General features: G+C 48.0%; 2 protein-coding genes across 4 annotated transcripts in view; one reads left to right on the top strand and one right to left on the bottom strand.

Moving 5' to 3' along the window:
- MTRF1 (mitochondrial translation release factor 1) overlaps positions 1-9,524 on the bottom strand; it is a 215,479-nt gene extending 205,955 nt beyond the window's left edge. Inside the window, exon 1 of one of the 3 annotated variants that reach the window (XM_078657380.1) lies at positions 9,391-9,524. The gene's annotated coding sequence lies outside the window, so the exon portion shown is untranslated. Of the gene's footprint in view, positions 1-8,853 lie in introns of all 3 variants that reach the window. The other 2 variants (XM_078657382.1, XM_078657381.1) reach the window with 2 other exon arrangements.
- A 108-nt stretch (positions 9,525-9,632) lies between these two features.
- NAA16 (N-alpha-acetyltransferase 16, NatA auxiliary subunit) overlaps positions 9,633-15,132 on the top strand; it is a 587,644-nt gene continuing 582,144 nt past the window's right edge. The window contains exon 1 of the mRNA XM_078657379.1: positions 9,633-9,770. Within this exon, the coding sequence (XP_078513505.1) occupies positions 9,717-9,770 (54 nt within the window). The 5' untranslated portion in view covers positions 9,633-9,716. The remainder of the gene's footprint in view (positions 9,771-15,132) is intronic.

Here is a 15,132-nt window from a genome sequence, read left to right as displayed (position 1 = left end):
ATCTGCACTCGGAATCTGCACTCGGAATCTGCACTCGGAATCTGCACTCGGAATCTGCACTCGGAATCTGCACTCGGAATCTGCACTCGGAATCTGCACTCTGAATCTGCACTCTGAATCTGCACTCTGAATCTGCACTCTGAATCTGCACTCTGAATCTGCACTCTGCACTCTGAATCTGCACTCTGCACTCTGAATCTGCACTCTCAATCTGCACTCTCAATCTGCACTCTGCACTCTCAATCTGCACTCTCAATCTGCACTCTCAATCTGCACTCTCAATCTGTACTCTCAATCTGTACTCTGCACTCTCAATCTGCACTCTCAATCTGCACTCTGCACTCTCAATCTGCACTCTCAATCTGCACTCTCAATCTGCACTCTCAATCTGCACTCTCAATCTGCACTCTCAATCTGCACTCTCAATCTGCACTCTCAATCTGTACTCTGCACTCTCAATCTGCACTCTCAATCTGCACTCTCAATCTGCACTCTCAATCTGCACTCTGCACTCTCAATCTGCACTCACAATCTGCACTCTCAATCTGCACTCTCAATCTGCACTCTCAATCTGCACTCTGCACTCTCAATCTGCACTCTCAATCTGCACTCTTCACTCTCAATCCGCACTTTCAATCTGCACTCTTCACTCTCAATCTGCACTCTGCACTCTCAATCTGCACTCTCAATCTGCACTCTTCACTCTCAATCTGCACTCTCAATCTGCACTCGGAATCTGCACTCGGAATCTGCACTCGGAATCTGCACTCGGAATCTGCACTCGGAATCTGCACTCGGAATCTGCACTCGGAATCTGAATCTGCACTCTGAATCTGCACTCTGAATCTGCACTCTGAATCTGCACTCTGCACTCTGAATCTGCACTCTGCACTCTGAATCTGCACTCTCAATCTGCACTCTCAATCTGCACTCTCAATCTGCACTCTCAATCTGCACTCTCAATCTGCACTCTCAATCTGCACTCTCAATCTGCACTCTGCACTCTCAATCTGCACTCTGCACTCTCAATCTGCACTCTCAATCTGCACTCTCAATCTGCACTCTTCACTCTCAATCTGCACTCAATCTGCACTCTCAATCTGCACTCTCAATCTGCACTCTCAATCTGCACTCTCAATCTGCACTCTCAATCTGCACTCTCAATCTGCACTCTGCACTCACAATCTGCACTCTGCACTCTGAATCTGCACTCTCAATCTGCACTCTGCACTCTGAATCTGCACTCTCAATCTGCACTCTGCACTCTCAATCTGCACTCTCAATCTGCACTCTCAATCTGCACTCTCAATCTGCACTCTCAATCTGCACTCTGCACTCTCAATCTGCACTCTCAATCTGCACTCTCAATCTGCACTCTGCACTCTGAATCTGCACTCTGAATCTGCACTCTCAATCTGCACTCTGCACTCTCAATCTGCACTCTCAATCTGCACTCTCAATCTGCACTCTGCACTCTCAATCTGCACTCTCAATCTGCACTCTCAATCTGCACTCTCAATCTGTACTCTGCACTCTCAATCTGCACTCTCAATCTGCACTCTCAATCTGCACTCTGCACTCTCAATCTGCACTCTCAATCTGCACTCTCAATCTGCACTCTCAATCTGCACTCTGAATCTGCACTCTTCACTCTCAATCCGCACTTTCAATCTGCACTCTCAATCTGCACTCTGCACTCTCAATCTGCACTCTCAATCTGCACTCTGCACTCTCAATCTGCACTCTCAATCTGCACTCTGCACTCTCAATCTGCACTCTCAATCTGCACTCTCAATCTGCACTCTCAATCTGCACTCTCAATCTGCACTCGGAATCTGCACTCGGAATCTGCACTCGGAATCTGAATCTGCACTCTGAATCTGCACTCTGAATCTGCACTCTGAATCTGCACTCTGCACTCTGAATCTGCACTCTGCACTCTGAATCTGCACTCTGCACTCTCAATCTGCACTCTGCACTCTCAATCTGCACTCTCAATCTGCACTCTCAATCTGCACTCTCAATCTGCACTCTCAATCTGCACTCTCAATCTGCACTCTCAATCTGCACTCTGCACTCTCAATCTGCACTCTCAATCTGCACTCTTCACTCTCAATCTGCACTCTCAATCTGCACTCTCAATCTGCACTCTCAATCTGCACTCTCAATCTGCACTCTCAATCTGCACTCGGAATCTGAATCTGCACTCTGAATCTGCACTCTGAATCTGCACTCTGAATCTGCACTCTGAATCTGCACTCTGAATCTGCACTCTGCACTCTCAATCTGCACTCTGCACTCTCAATCTGCACTCTGCACTCTCAATCTGCACTCTGCACTCTCAATCTGCACTCTCAATCTGCACTCTCAATCTGCACTCTCAATCTGCACTCTCAATCTGCACTCTCAATCTGCACTCTCAATCTGCACTCTGCACTCTCAATCTGCACTCTCAATCTGCACTCTCAATCTGCACTCTCAATCTGCACTCTGCACTCTCAATCTGCACTCTCAATCTGCACTCTCAATCTGCACTCTCAATCTGCACTCTCAATCTGCACTCTCAATCTGCACTCTCAATCTGTACTCTCAATCTGCACTCTGCACTCTCAATCTGCACTCTGCACTCTCAATCTGCACTCTGCACTCTCAATCTGCACTCACAATCTGCACTCACAATCTGCACTCACAATCTGCACCCACAATCTGCACCCACAATCTGCACTCTGAAACTGCACTCTGAAACTGCACTCTGAAACTGCACTCTTCCCATGATACACTCCCTGCGGTGAAGTGTGCTTACCCCTCTTCTAGTGCACTTCCTCAGTGGTAAGAAGCACTATATACATTCAGCTACAATACAATACACGCCTTTCGCGAAATTATTTTCTTCCTTTGGTTGTCTGCCCTGGACGACAATACAAACTCAGCCATAGGCAGGGCAGAGCCGAATATATATATATATATATACTACGTATAGAAAACAAAAAAAAGCTTGAACTCCCATCCCAATAGTTCCTTCCCACCTCGACCTCCGCCTTTGACCCACATTTACCTTCTGAACATGGTACATTTAGCTGCTGACGGGGTAGAAAACGGGTTCCATCCTATTCCTGATGCTGCCTTCATGATCCCTGAGACCATGGGTAGCAGGAGCATTGCTAGGGGTACAAAAGAGCATGCAAATGGTAGCAGCTGCTTCTCCTGGCTGAATCTGCACTCTGAATCTGCACTCTGCACTCTGAATCTGCACTCTGAATCTGCATTCTGCACTCTGAATCTGAATCTGCATTCTGAATCTGAATCTGCACTCTGAATCTGCACTTTGCACTCTGCACTCTCAATCTGCACTCTCAATCTGCACTCTCAATCTGCACTCTCAATCTGCACTCTGCACTCTGAATCCGATCTCTGAATCTGCACTCTGAATCTGCACTCTGCACTCTGCACTCTGAATCTGCACTCTGAATCTGCACTCTGAATCTGCACTCTGAATATGCACTCTGAATCTGCACTCTGCACTCTGAATCTGAATCTGCACTCACAATCTGCACTCTGCACTCTCAATCTGCACTCTGCACTCTCAATCTGCACTCTGAATCTACACCTGCAACTCTGAATCTGCACTCTGAATCTGCACTCTGAATCTGCACTCTGCACTCTGAATCTGCACTCTGAATCTGCACTCTGAATCTGCACTCTGAATCTGCACTCTGAATCTGAATCTGCACTCACAATCTGCACTCTCAATCTGCACTCTGCACTCTGAATTTGCACTCTCAATCTGCACTCTTCACTCTCAATCTGCACTCTCAATCTGCACTCTGCACTCTCAATCTGCACTCTGCACTCTCAATCTGCACTCTGAATCTGCCCTCTGCACTCTGAATCTGCACTCTGAATCTGTACTCTGCACTCTCAATCTGCATTCTGCACTCTCAATCTGCACTCACAATCTGCACTCACAATCTGCACCCACAATCTGCACCCACAATCTGCACCCACAATCTGCACTCTTCCCATGATACACTCCCTGCGGTGAAGTGTGCTTACCCCTCTTCTAGTGCACTTCCTCAGAGGTAAGAAGCACTATATACATTCAGCTACAATACAATACACGCCTTTCGCGAAATTATTTTCTTCCTTTGGTTGTCTGCCCTGGACGACAATACAAACTCAGCCATAGGCAGGGCAGAGCCGAATATATATATATATACTACGTGTAGAAAACAAAAAAAAGCTTGAACTCCCATCCCAATAGTTCCTGCCCACCTCGACCTCCGCCTTTGACCCACATTTACCTTCTGAACATGGTACATTTAGCTGCTGACGGGGTAGAAAACGGGTTCCATCCTATTCCCGACGCTGCCTTCATGATCCCTGAGACCAGGGGTAGCAGGAGCATTGCTAGGGGTACAAAAGAGCATGCAAAGGGTAGCAGCTGCTTCTCCTGGCTGCATTAATTGGCGTTAATCAGGCGTGCCAGCTGCAGGCGATTAATGCTGAGGCAAGAATCCTTCCAGCCCTGGCCTCTCAGAGTCTGGCAGCTCTTAATACAACATTAGGCTTTTAACTCCGGCCCCTAATGCAATGGCGCCTTGTCAGCCTGCATCAGAAGTTCAAGGGTTGCAAGGAAGTAGAAGCATGCGATTTCCTGGGTTATTACCGTGCCCGAAAGCAAAGACCCATCCCACTTAGTACTCACTTAGGGCTGGCACACTGCGTAACTCAACAAGCCTCCCCAATGAACTGAACTTCTACAAAAGCAAGATGGAGGGCGAGGGAGATGAAAGCGTGCAATCTTTCCTTAAAGAAATAATCACAAAAACATATAAACAGAGATTGAAGACAGTGCGAAGCAGGCTCTGCCACTCAAATGAAGGTGTAGGGCATGATTTCAGTCTATTTTTGTACAACATACAGTACTCACAACTCTTATCTCCTCTGGGAAAAATAAGTTTGCACAAGCACATATAAAATAAGACGTCACGGTTGTTTTGATTTAGTTGCTCACCATGAAATGGAGCCAAAAAAACACAAGTCGGCCTGGAGCGCAGAACAGCCTTCTAAGAGATGCGGGAGGGCAGGAGCGTGACGCCGTGAGCGTGCACGTTGGCGTTCCGTGCGGCTCGTGCCTGTGGCGGCCCTGCAAAGCCTGAAGCGCGTTCAGGGAGGCACACCTGGAGACAGACCTGAGCTCGTGCCCATACTAGAATCGGCTCGTGCACAGGTCTGTCTCCAGGTCTGCCTCCCTTGGAGGCAAACACGGTGACTATAAGTCTCGTTGGCGGCAGGGCTTCGCCCTGCAACGCCAGCGAGACCTAAAAATGCAACCAGGAAAAAAAGGATTTCGCTAAACTACTGTGAAATTGTACGTAACATTTCTTTGAAGGATCATTTAGTAAAATGTGCTGATGCATGTAAGTATTTCTAAAAAATATTCATAATGGAAAATCGGTGCAACTAGTTTCAGCAAGATAATGGGGAACCTGACAATAAACAAGCATTGACAAAGCCAAGAAGTTTGGTATTGGTGGTCAGCCTTTTGGTTTTGTCAATGCGTCTCTTGTATTGATATCGTTTTTGTATAATGTTGTGTGAGCCGCCAGGCCCTCACCATTATACCAAACAGTGGCAAAAAGCAATATTATTTTTTGGTCTTAAAAAGTTAACATTGCCACAGTAGTCCCTGGCACTGAATAAAAGTACTTTCTGTACCGATATGCTCCTTGTGAAAGAGCGGAACCCAGTTGATGGATAGATAGATTTATGTAGAATTGTATTTTTTTAAAGGTCTTGGTTTACTACTGACCTAATTAGGGGCCCAATTCTTAAACAAAGTCACAAAATTACACCCAAAAATATGGCCCTGCATTAGTTCAGATTTATGGCTTTCATGAATTCACAAGAATTTACAGAAGTAGGCCAGGAAGTTAAACTACTAGAAAACATCGCTGAGCTGCTTCTTAGCATGAGCAAATATGCAAGTATAGATTTGCTCATGCAAACATCAGTTGAGCATTTACAAGTTCACTTTCTCTCCAACCACTTTTTTACCAACCCTGGAAGAAGTTTTACTTCTGCCATTGCAAGAGTAAATTTTCAACGTTTTGCCAGGAATACATTTCCAATCTTCCCCAATATGGGAAAAGATTGGAGAAGATCTGGTGAAAACCCTTACAACATGCAATTTAGTAGGTTTGCAAAGACCCAAAACGGCATTCCAACCCTGGAACATTGATTAACGCTACCTCCAGCCCCCGTATGTAGAGATGCAGAAAGGTGGCAAAATAAAGGAAATTGCTAGAATTCAAACCCTACTGTAGTACGGGCTCTGGCATAATCAAACAGGATAATATCAGCTTTTATATAATGAAATTGCTGCCATAATTTGCAGCTGTACTACTTAGCACCAAAGGGATAAATGGATTTTTTTATAAGACGAGTAGATTTATGAAGCAATCTGTCCAATTGGCAAGTAGATATTATACTAAATTCAATTACCCTGATCTTAGGGGGTGGCTAAACAATGCAGACTGGGCAGAGGCATACATGCATCCCCGGGAGGTGACAATTAGAGCCAGGTTTAGGCTGGTCCACACTAAAATACTGGATAGGGTATATTATACAATAACCGTACGGTGGAAACTGATAATGATGGATGGCCTAGGTAGTGTGGTGATGTGGGTATGCTCTTTCACACATTGTGGAGATGCCCTACAATTCTGCTCTATTAGCACTGGACTATCAGTCGGATGGTGAGAATAACAGGTGAGAAGTTTGAGATCATGCGCCCTCAGTTGGCGCAGTTGGGCATGTGTAAGTATCTGACCGTACCAAGATATACTCAAATGTTCTATAATTTGGCTATAATGAGGGCCAGGTAGGATCTGGTAAGACTGTGGGAATCTCGGACCATCCCCTTCGTTGCACAGTGAGATAAAAATATGGACCGGTGTGGGATGGAGGAAGAAACAGTACAAGAGGGTTCCCGCAGAAATGTGAGGCGTGGAGTGTTGGACCCGGCCTCATGGCGTGGTCCTACCCCTCCCGCATGGCGGGCCCAGGACGATAGCCGCCCTCCACCAGACCTCGGGCGGCCCCTTCGGCCCGATCCTGCACGCCCCAACCCCACCGGGCCGGCTACCATCCCGGTCCACCAGCGCAGGCCTGACCCCAGCGTAGGCCCATCACGACCTCAGCACGAGGCCGTGCCCGACTCCATCTTGGACCCGCCACGTCACAACCACGTGGCCTCGGCTCCAGCCCCGGCCCCAGCGAAGCCCCGACATCGAGGCACCAAGATCCACCCAGGTGGTCGAGTGGCCACTCGACAGATCCCGGAGGAAGGGGAGTTTCGATGGGCCTCCAGCCGTCCCCGGACGCCTGGTATCGATCGCCCTCCGGCCTCCCTGGGCGCTGGCTCCACCCCCCTGCTGGGTGTCTGGACACCATCATCCCAGCCCCTCTGACCCCCAGGCGCGAGGGTCCGGACTTCAAAGACCTCCAGACCTATATCTGGGCCAGCCCCGGATTAAGACTTCAGTTGTATCCTGGACTGGAAGCCCTGCTGACGCTGTCACGGCCGACACCAGACGAACTCATCCGTAACCCGACGACCATCCGAGAGCCTGCTGGCGCTGCCGCGGCCTACCTTGCTGAACCATCTGAGAGCCTGCTGGCGCTGCCGCGGCCTACCTTGCTGAACCTTCCGAGAGCCTGCTGGCGCTGCCGCGGCCTACCTTGCTGAACCTTCCGAGAGCCTGCTGGCGCTGCCGCGGCCTACCTTGCTGAATCATCTGAGAGCCTGCTGGCGCTGCCGCGGCCTACCTTGCTGAACCTTCCGAGAGCCTGCTGGCGCTGCCGCGGCCTACCTTGCTGAAACATCTGAGAGCCTGCTGGCGCTGCCGCGGCCTACTTCGCTGAACCACCTTGCAAGCCTGCTGGCGCTGCCGCGGCTCGAACACCTCGGAACCCCCCAGCTCAAGGATTGAGAGCTGTGCGCAGGGTATCCCTTCCTCCGCCCAGAGTAAGACTGTCCCGCTACCTTACCCCCCTTTACGAGACTTTCCAGATCCCTCGATCTGCTTGTACCTACTGCCAAAGAACTCGCAACCGTTAATTACCTATAAAAGCTTGAGAACTTAACTTCTTGTGTGGTGTCCATCTGTAGTGTTGTGATTACTCTGCTGTACGATCCTAGGAGAGGACCCTCATTCAGGAGGCCTCTCAGTAACCGCTCGGCTACTTCTCGACGGAGAGGCGGACCTAGGGGTGGTCAGTCAGACATCTTCTGCCTCCCCCTGGGGACGCCTTTCTAACATGGAGCTTCAGGCGGGAACTCTGCGGTGATGACTGCGATGATCGGCACAAACTGGAAAGTCTCCCTGAACAAATCACCAAACAGAATAATGATGGAGATGGAGGATGTTAACTGTGGTTAGACTAGGGGTGGAGGTTTCATAGGTGTAAGTCAAAGTTGCTAGAGAATAGGTATGGTGTCCAATATCATGTTGACTGGAATGTCACTTCTGGGTACGTGGTCTGCCCTTAACTATTGGTTTAATCACTAAAATAAATAAAACATATACCAAAAAATCTAAAGTTAATAGATGTATAGGGTTTATATATGAACGCACAGTTTTAAAGACTAAAGGGCTACAAAGATGTGCTGTAATAACTCTCTTTCTGGAAGTGCTCTGTCTGGAGATATGCCCTCGGGATCTCCTTCTCAGTGTAGTAAATTAAACTAATAGCACAGGCAAAAGCATAAAGGTGCAAAACCACGGTGTACCCGTAATCACCCTCTCGAGCTCCCTCTACCTCTTTTTATCCCCTCCCCCTCAAACTTACCTTAGCGTGCCTCAATTGTAGCACCACGAGCAGAACATAGGCTACACCTCCAAGAATATGTCAAAACTACATTTCCCGGAACACTTAGCAGCTTCAAACCGGAAACAAGATAGACCGGAATAAGAAGGTTGCATTTCATTGCCAATTTAGTTTAAGGCTGTGTTTGTATAGTGTGCGCAATATAGAGACTTTGCAGAGACCAGCATTAACAGGAGTAGCACAGCTTCAGTCCACATCCTTTCACAAATAAATGACCACCCTCTGCAAAAGCCTCAACACAATGCTCAACTTGAAAAAGGCCGCTTCCGTTTTCTCTTGACTAACCCCATTATGGCTGCCTTTCGGCAAAGTCTTCCTTGACAGCTCGGTGTTCAAACTGTTGGAAGCCTGTGCGCGTGCAGCGGCCATCTTGAAGGTGTCATAGATGGGTCTATTTTCAAACAACTACATAAGTCCGACTCAAGTGCGAGTAATGATAGCAGAAAATACGGATTAAAGCGTCTATCCACATTGTTTATACCGATTTTATTACTTTACCATGCTCTGCTTTAGACGGTTTTCATTTATATCAGGGCCGGTACCGTTTTCGTCTTGCTTATTTCGATGACCATGTTTCCTTTATCGCCAGACACCGCATGCGCAATAACCGCTGCCATCTTGCAGCGGGAGGGTGGACGTCTGTTAAAAGCACAAGGCAAAAAAAAATATAGCGAACTAGCGTGTGAAGCGTCGCGAGACAGTTTTACGTCCCTGCTGGTAGGTGAGGGCGCCCCCGGAGTTTGGAGCAGCACTGCAGTCTCGGGCCCATGCACCAACACCGGAAGTAGGAGCCACGCGCCCAGCCCCGCATTGCCACCAGCACAATGCCCTCGGTGCCGCTACCACCGAAGGAGAGTAACCTCTTCAAACGCATCCTGGTGAGTGACCGGGGAGGAGTCACTGGTGCCCCACCCACTGTCAGACTTAATACACACTCTCACACTAACTCAGTCTGGCACCATTGCTGTCACCCAGACTTTTGCTAGCTACTGCTTACCACTCCTTCACACTTTCTGCCAGCAAGCCCTTTTCTATACTCATCCAGGCTTTGCTGTTCACACCCACCCGCATTGTTACCTGCCCCCAACCTTTACGACAAAGTGCAAACTCCAATCGCTGCAGCCCCTTCATTGATGCACCTGATACCCAAATGCTTGACCCTGAAGATTACGTTCCATTCTATGTCTAAGAAATCAATCAATCTTCCCTGCCTTTCCCCATCTCTCACCCACATTCTTAGCCACAAAACCCGCTGTCAGCCATCCATAAACGTATGTTGTAGAAAGCTTAATGTGCCACATCTAGCCTACCTAGACATGATATATTGCATAATCATGGTAAACTTTGCAGCATGCGTTAAAAAGCGCAATAACAATGAAACCCGTTTATTTTACTGTTGCATAAAACTAGTACTTTTAGGCTGAGGCCAAGTACTTGAAGCAAAAGATGTTCACGTGTGGTAAATAGTGTTGGAAGACTTGTTTGCGTGCAATCTATGCATATGGATTCCAATCTCAAGTTCTGTGAATATTTTACTTCTCAGTCTGGCTAGTTACAACTTTCGTGTGTAAGGCACATGGATCGAAAGACCAACGTTAGTTTTGTAAGTACAAGAAGTCTCCCAAACAAGTACAGATACGTATAAAATGTTCTCCCTTTAATTCTTGTGTTTTAGTTTTATGAAATGATTAAGTTAATTGTCTCTAGTCTTGAAAATTAACTCAGAAATAAATACTCTTAAAAAAAAAAAGCTTTACTAACCACCCTGTGTTTGCCTTACAGTAATTAGAGGACTTGCTTTTGTGTTATTGGCTAATGTTAATGCCCTGATTACTTACCGGTAATCAGAATTACCCTTACTCTTATTCATCCTCATCCTCAACATAGTCATTCAAATTGAGGTAGTTCGACCTTCCAGTTAGAAAAACTGCATTAGAATTCTATGTAAGCCCTACCCACCCACCTGGGTGCTATATAAAGGGTAGCATACCCAGAATTCTCCTTTCTAAGCACCATCAAAGGCAAAGAGGGAGGGATCCATAATGACTGTCATGAGGACAAGCAGGACTAAGACAAGTTCATTGTATCGACTGGCTAGGATCTTAGTACATACTTTTGCATCTATATTTAATAGGGCAATCATTTGCATTTTGCTGGGAACTAGATGAAGAGTTTTATGAGGCCATTTACACAAGGCTTTAAAAGTTCTTTATTTCTTTTTCATTCTTGACACGGACTGTACACATACTGATCCTCATTAGGCACATCTTTGCTCATCTCCTTAGAATTTGTTTTAGTTCACCCGGTCACCTGTGCAACTTAGTTGTGGGCCAGATTGTACTTTCTGCTCTAGAAGTAGGGCTCGAGTCGGGGGTACAGCCGTCCACCCACTTATTTCACAGGGGGGACGCTGTCCACCCTGCCAAAAAGTTGGGCCCCACTGATTAAGATGCTGAATTCGTCCCGGTGTAATTTCCAACCACTGGGAGACTTTCAGCAGCGCCTGCACGTTATCTGCTTTCGATCAGCAATAACATGCAGGCAGGGACGGGGCTCTCTTATTTTTAGGTTTCGCCTGGCGTCCGCTGCTCAGCAGCGTTCGCGCAGGCGAAAACTTTTAAGAAGAGTATGTGGCTTGGTCACCGCCTCTCACTTCCATTGGCTAGCTCCATAAATGGAGGCTAGCCATTGGAAGTGAGATCTGTCCGTCACGGTCCGAGGCGATTCGTGGGCGTTCCGGCGATCTTTTTCTCGTCATGCGGCTGTGGGCGTGTGTTTTTTTTTTTTTTTTTTTTCTCCCATGATGTTTTCGTCTTTTTGGAAGTGCCTTTAGCCGGAGTGGTCAGCGAGATTTACGTTGCCAGGAAGTTGTTGTGATTTCCGATCAGGTAAGCAGCATTTTGTTTATAATTTGGCACTGTGTTGTGAATGTTTGTGTTTGTACAGTATGCTTGTTTTATTTGAGATTTATTTTGACTCGTCTCGTGTATCCCGTCTTATGTCGTCTCCCCTTTGTGTGTCTCGTTGCTGTGTTTGTGCGTGAATCCTGTCTCGTCTATCCCGTCTCATGTTGTCTGTTTGTTTTACGTTTTTAGGTTTCGCCTCCGTGTGCCTGATAACCTTCCCCCCCCTCCAGCTGTCCGTGAGCCCTTTCACCCGCCCCCCTCCCGCTGTCCGTGGGCCCGTCCTACCCCAATGAAAAGGTAGCAAATGCGTCCACTTCGCATTGAAGCGGGAAGCAGGGAAGAAAGGGAGTTGTTTGACTTAGTGTCTGTTGTGGCAGCTGCTGGCTACCATCAGCCCCGCAGAGCTGCAGTTGCAAGCGTGAGACCCGTTGACGAAGGGGCACTGGGCCTCTCTTCCGGTGGTCCTCGCTTGGTACAGTGATGGTGCTCACAAGACGCTCAGACGCAATAGCATCTTTCTGCCTGGCTGGTCTCCCTCCCTCGCCGAGCAGTGCCTAGATTCCGTTCGGCACGGCTCATTGGCTGACCACCAGCCAATACGAAGGGGCTCCTGCAAATAGTATCCAATAGCGCACGGTTCAGGAAGGGTGCACATCAGAGCCGCCGAGCACACCAGCAGGGGCTTATTTACGCCAGGATCCATGGGCATGAGGGGTCAACTTCACCTCCATTAGTGCCAATGTTTTATTACAAATGTATGTGAGGGGGCCCATTTTCTTCCTTAAACTAGTGCCCATGAAGCTCTTTCTACATCACTGCCCACACACTCTTGTTGACAGTCTGCCAGCTCTTCTTTCCATTTCATGGATTGCCACTTCCGGAAGCCCCACCGTCCATGATGCCTCCATCAAGCCAGGGGCCCAGGTAGAACAGTGACCCTGCAGACAGAGGCTCCAGGTTCAAGTGCCACCTGACCACATGGCCCAGTCTCAATCCGTGTACACAGACCACCAGGATCGGACTGGCCCGATTGGCTGGTCTGACAGATCAGTATAAGGGCCGTTTTTTTTTTTTTTTTAAGAAGTTTGTAGGCCTATTTATGGCGTGATGGGTACGTTTTTAGCGATGATCCCCTGCTATTACAACACACATTGGCCGCAGACAACACAGATGCATGCATGGAGCCTCCCATACTTTTTTAAAGAACAGCCCAACGTTGCTTTCCTTCAATTTGTGACTTTGTGTACACACTTCTTATATTCTTTCCATGAGACAGTCGAAAGCATTTAAAGTGATTTTCAGTCCGTAGAATAGACTGCACTTTTTAGGTCTCGTGACCTATCAATGCGCATGCGCATTGAGAGAAGCGAGACTATAGGGCTTTAAACAAAGTTTAACTAACTGTGGCGATTTGGTGCTGTGCCCGTGCGCTTTTAGGTCAATGCGCAAGCGCATTGACCTAAAATGCGCGTGCACATCATCAAATCGCCATCTGTTCCCAAAGCCACACTCCTCCCACACCTTTGAAGTGAAGCTTAGCTTCACTTCAAAGGCCCCGGCTGCTTCACACCCTCATGCCGCTCTCCCCGCTCCGCCCCCTCCCCTGCCCGCCGTGTGCATTTCTCTTCCCCCCCCCTCCCCACAGCAATGCCCTCCGTCTTGTTTCCTTTCTTGTTTGTCGCCCTGCCCTTCATCTGACTGTATTTGTTGTCCCTTTGCAACTGTTCTCTTCTTTTGGTTTCCTTTAGCCCCCACCTCGGTACAGCTTCGATTCCATCTATGATCTGCTTGGTTGTCATCTTTCACAGGCACGGCCATGCCCTGCGCATAGCGCCGTTCAAATGCACCCGTGCACTCTGACCAACAGCGCTATCTTGGCTCTCCTTCTGTTCTATGTCTCAGAACCGATAGTTCACTCATGAATGATCTTGTCACCTGTTTGTCATCTTTCACAGGCACGGCCATGCCATGCGCATAGCGCCGTTCAAATGCACCCGTGCACTCTGACCAACAGCGCTATCTTGGCTCTCCTTCTGTTCTATGTCTCAGAACCGATAGTTCACTCATGAATGATCTTGTCACAGGTCAGATACCTGAGGTTCTCCTCATCTCTGAGACCGGGATTAGTGCGATGCGACCCGTGTTCAAAATTAGAAGAAATCACACATAATACCAACGTCGTCTCCTGGAACCATCTGAATAAAAAGTGCCATCAAATATCAGATGCATCAAATCACCACTGCTATCCTTGAAGTGCGGAGACAAAGTGCATGAAATATTGCTGTAATTATATCTGAATGTAAAGATCGGGATCTAAAAACCGGGACAAAATGAACAAATATATTCCAGAGTAAAGTCTCAGCTCAGATCTGATACTCCCGTGCACCAGCGATCAAAGGGTGCAGGCGTAGCTATTTCATCCAGACTGCAAAAACTGCCACTCCATTCCTGAGGCCTGATCTGGCCCCATGCTTTGTGATAGACAGGCGCAAAGAAGCAACAACATCTTCCTCTGTACTCTCTATTCTATCTCTCACTCTGTCTCTCTCTCTTCTACCTCTATCTCACGCAAATTCGTTGTCCCTTTGTCTCTCTCTGTCCCTCATTGCGTCTCTCCTCCTTTCTATTTTACTTTCATTCTTTCCCTCTCTCTCTCTCTCTCTCTCTCTCTCTCTCTCTCTCTCTCTCTCTCTCTCTCTCTCTTCTCTCTCTCTCACTCTTTCTCCCACTCTCTCTCCCACTCTCTCTCTTTCTCTCTCTCTCACTCTCTCTTCCTCGATCTCTCCCTCCCACCCTCTCTCTTTCTCTCTCTCTCCCACTCTCTCATTTTCTCTCCCTTCCAACCTCTCTTTCTTTCTCTGACCCACTCTCCCTCTCTTTCTCCCACTCTCTTTCTCCCTCCCACTGTCTCTCACTCTCTCTCTTTCTCCCACTCTTTCTCCCACTCTCTCTTTCTCCCACTCTCTCTTTCTCTCTCTCTCCCTCTCTTTCTCTCCCTGTCTCCCAAACTCTCGTTCTTTCTTTCCCACTCTCCTTCTCTCACTCTCTTTCTCCCACTCTGTCTTTCTCTCTCTCTCTCTCTCTCCCACTCTGTCTTTCTCTCTCTCTCTCTCTCTCTCTCTCTCCCACTCTCTCTCTCCCACTCGCTCTCTTTTTCTCTTTCCCACTCTCCCACTGGCTCTCTCTCCCACTCTCTCTCTCCCACTCTCTCTTTCTTTCTTTCCCACTCTCTCTCTTTCTTTCTTTCCCACTCTCTCTCTTTCTTTCTTTCCCACTCTCTCTCTTTCTCTCCCCCCCACTCCCTCTCTTTCTCTCTCTCTCTCTCCTTGCTGCT

This window comes from Lissotriton helveticus, chromosome 8 (genome assembly GCF_964261635.1).
Source record: "Lissotriton helveticus chromosome 8, aLisHel1.1, whole genome shotgun sequence".
NCBI lineage: Eukaryota > Metazoa > Chordata > Amphibia > Caudata > Salamandridae > Lissotriton > Lissotriton helveticus.
The sequence above is the reverse complement of the archived record's forward strand: the minus strand, read 5'-3'. Positions and strand labels throughout refer to the sequence as shown.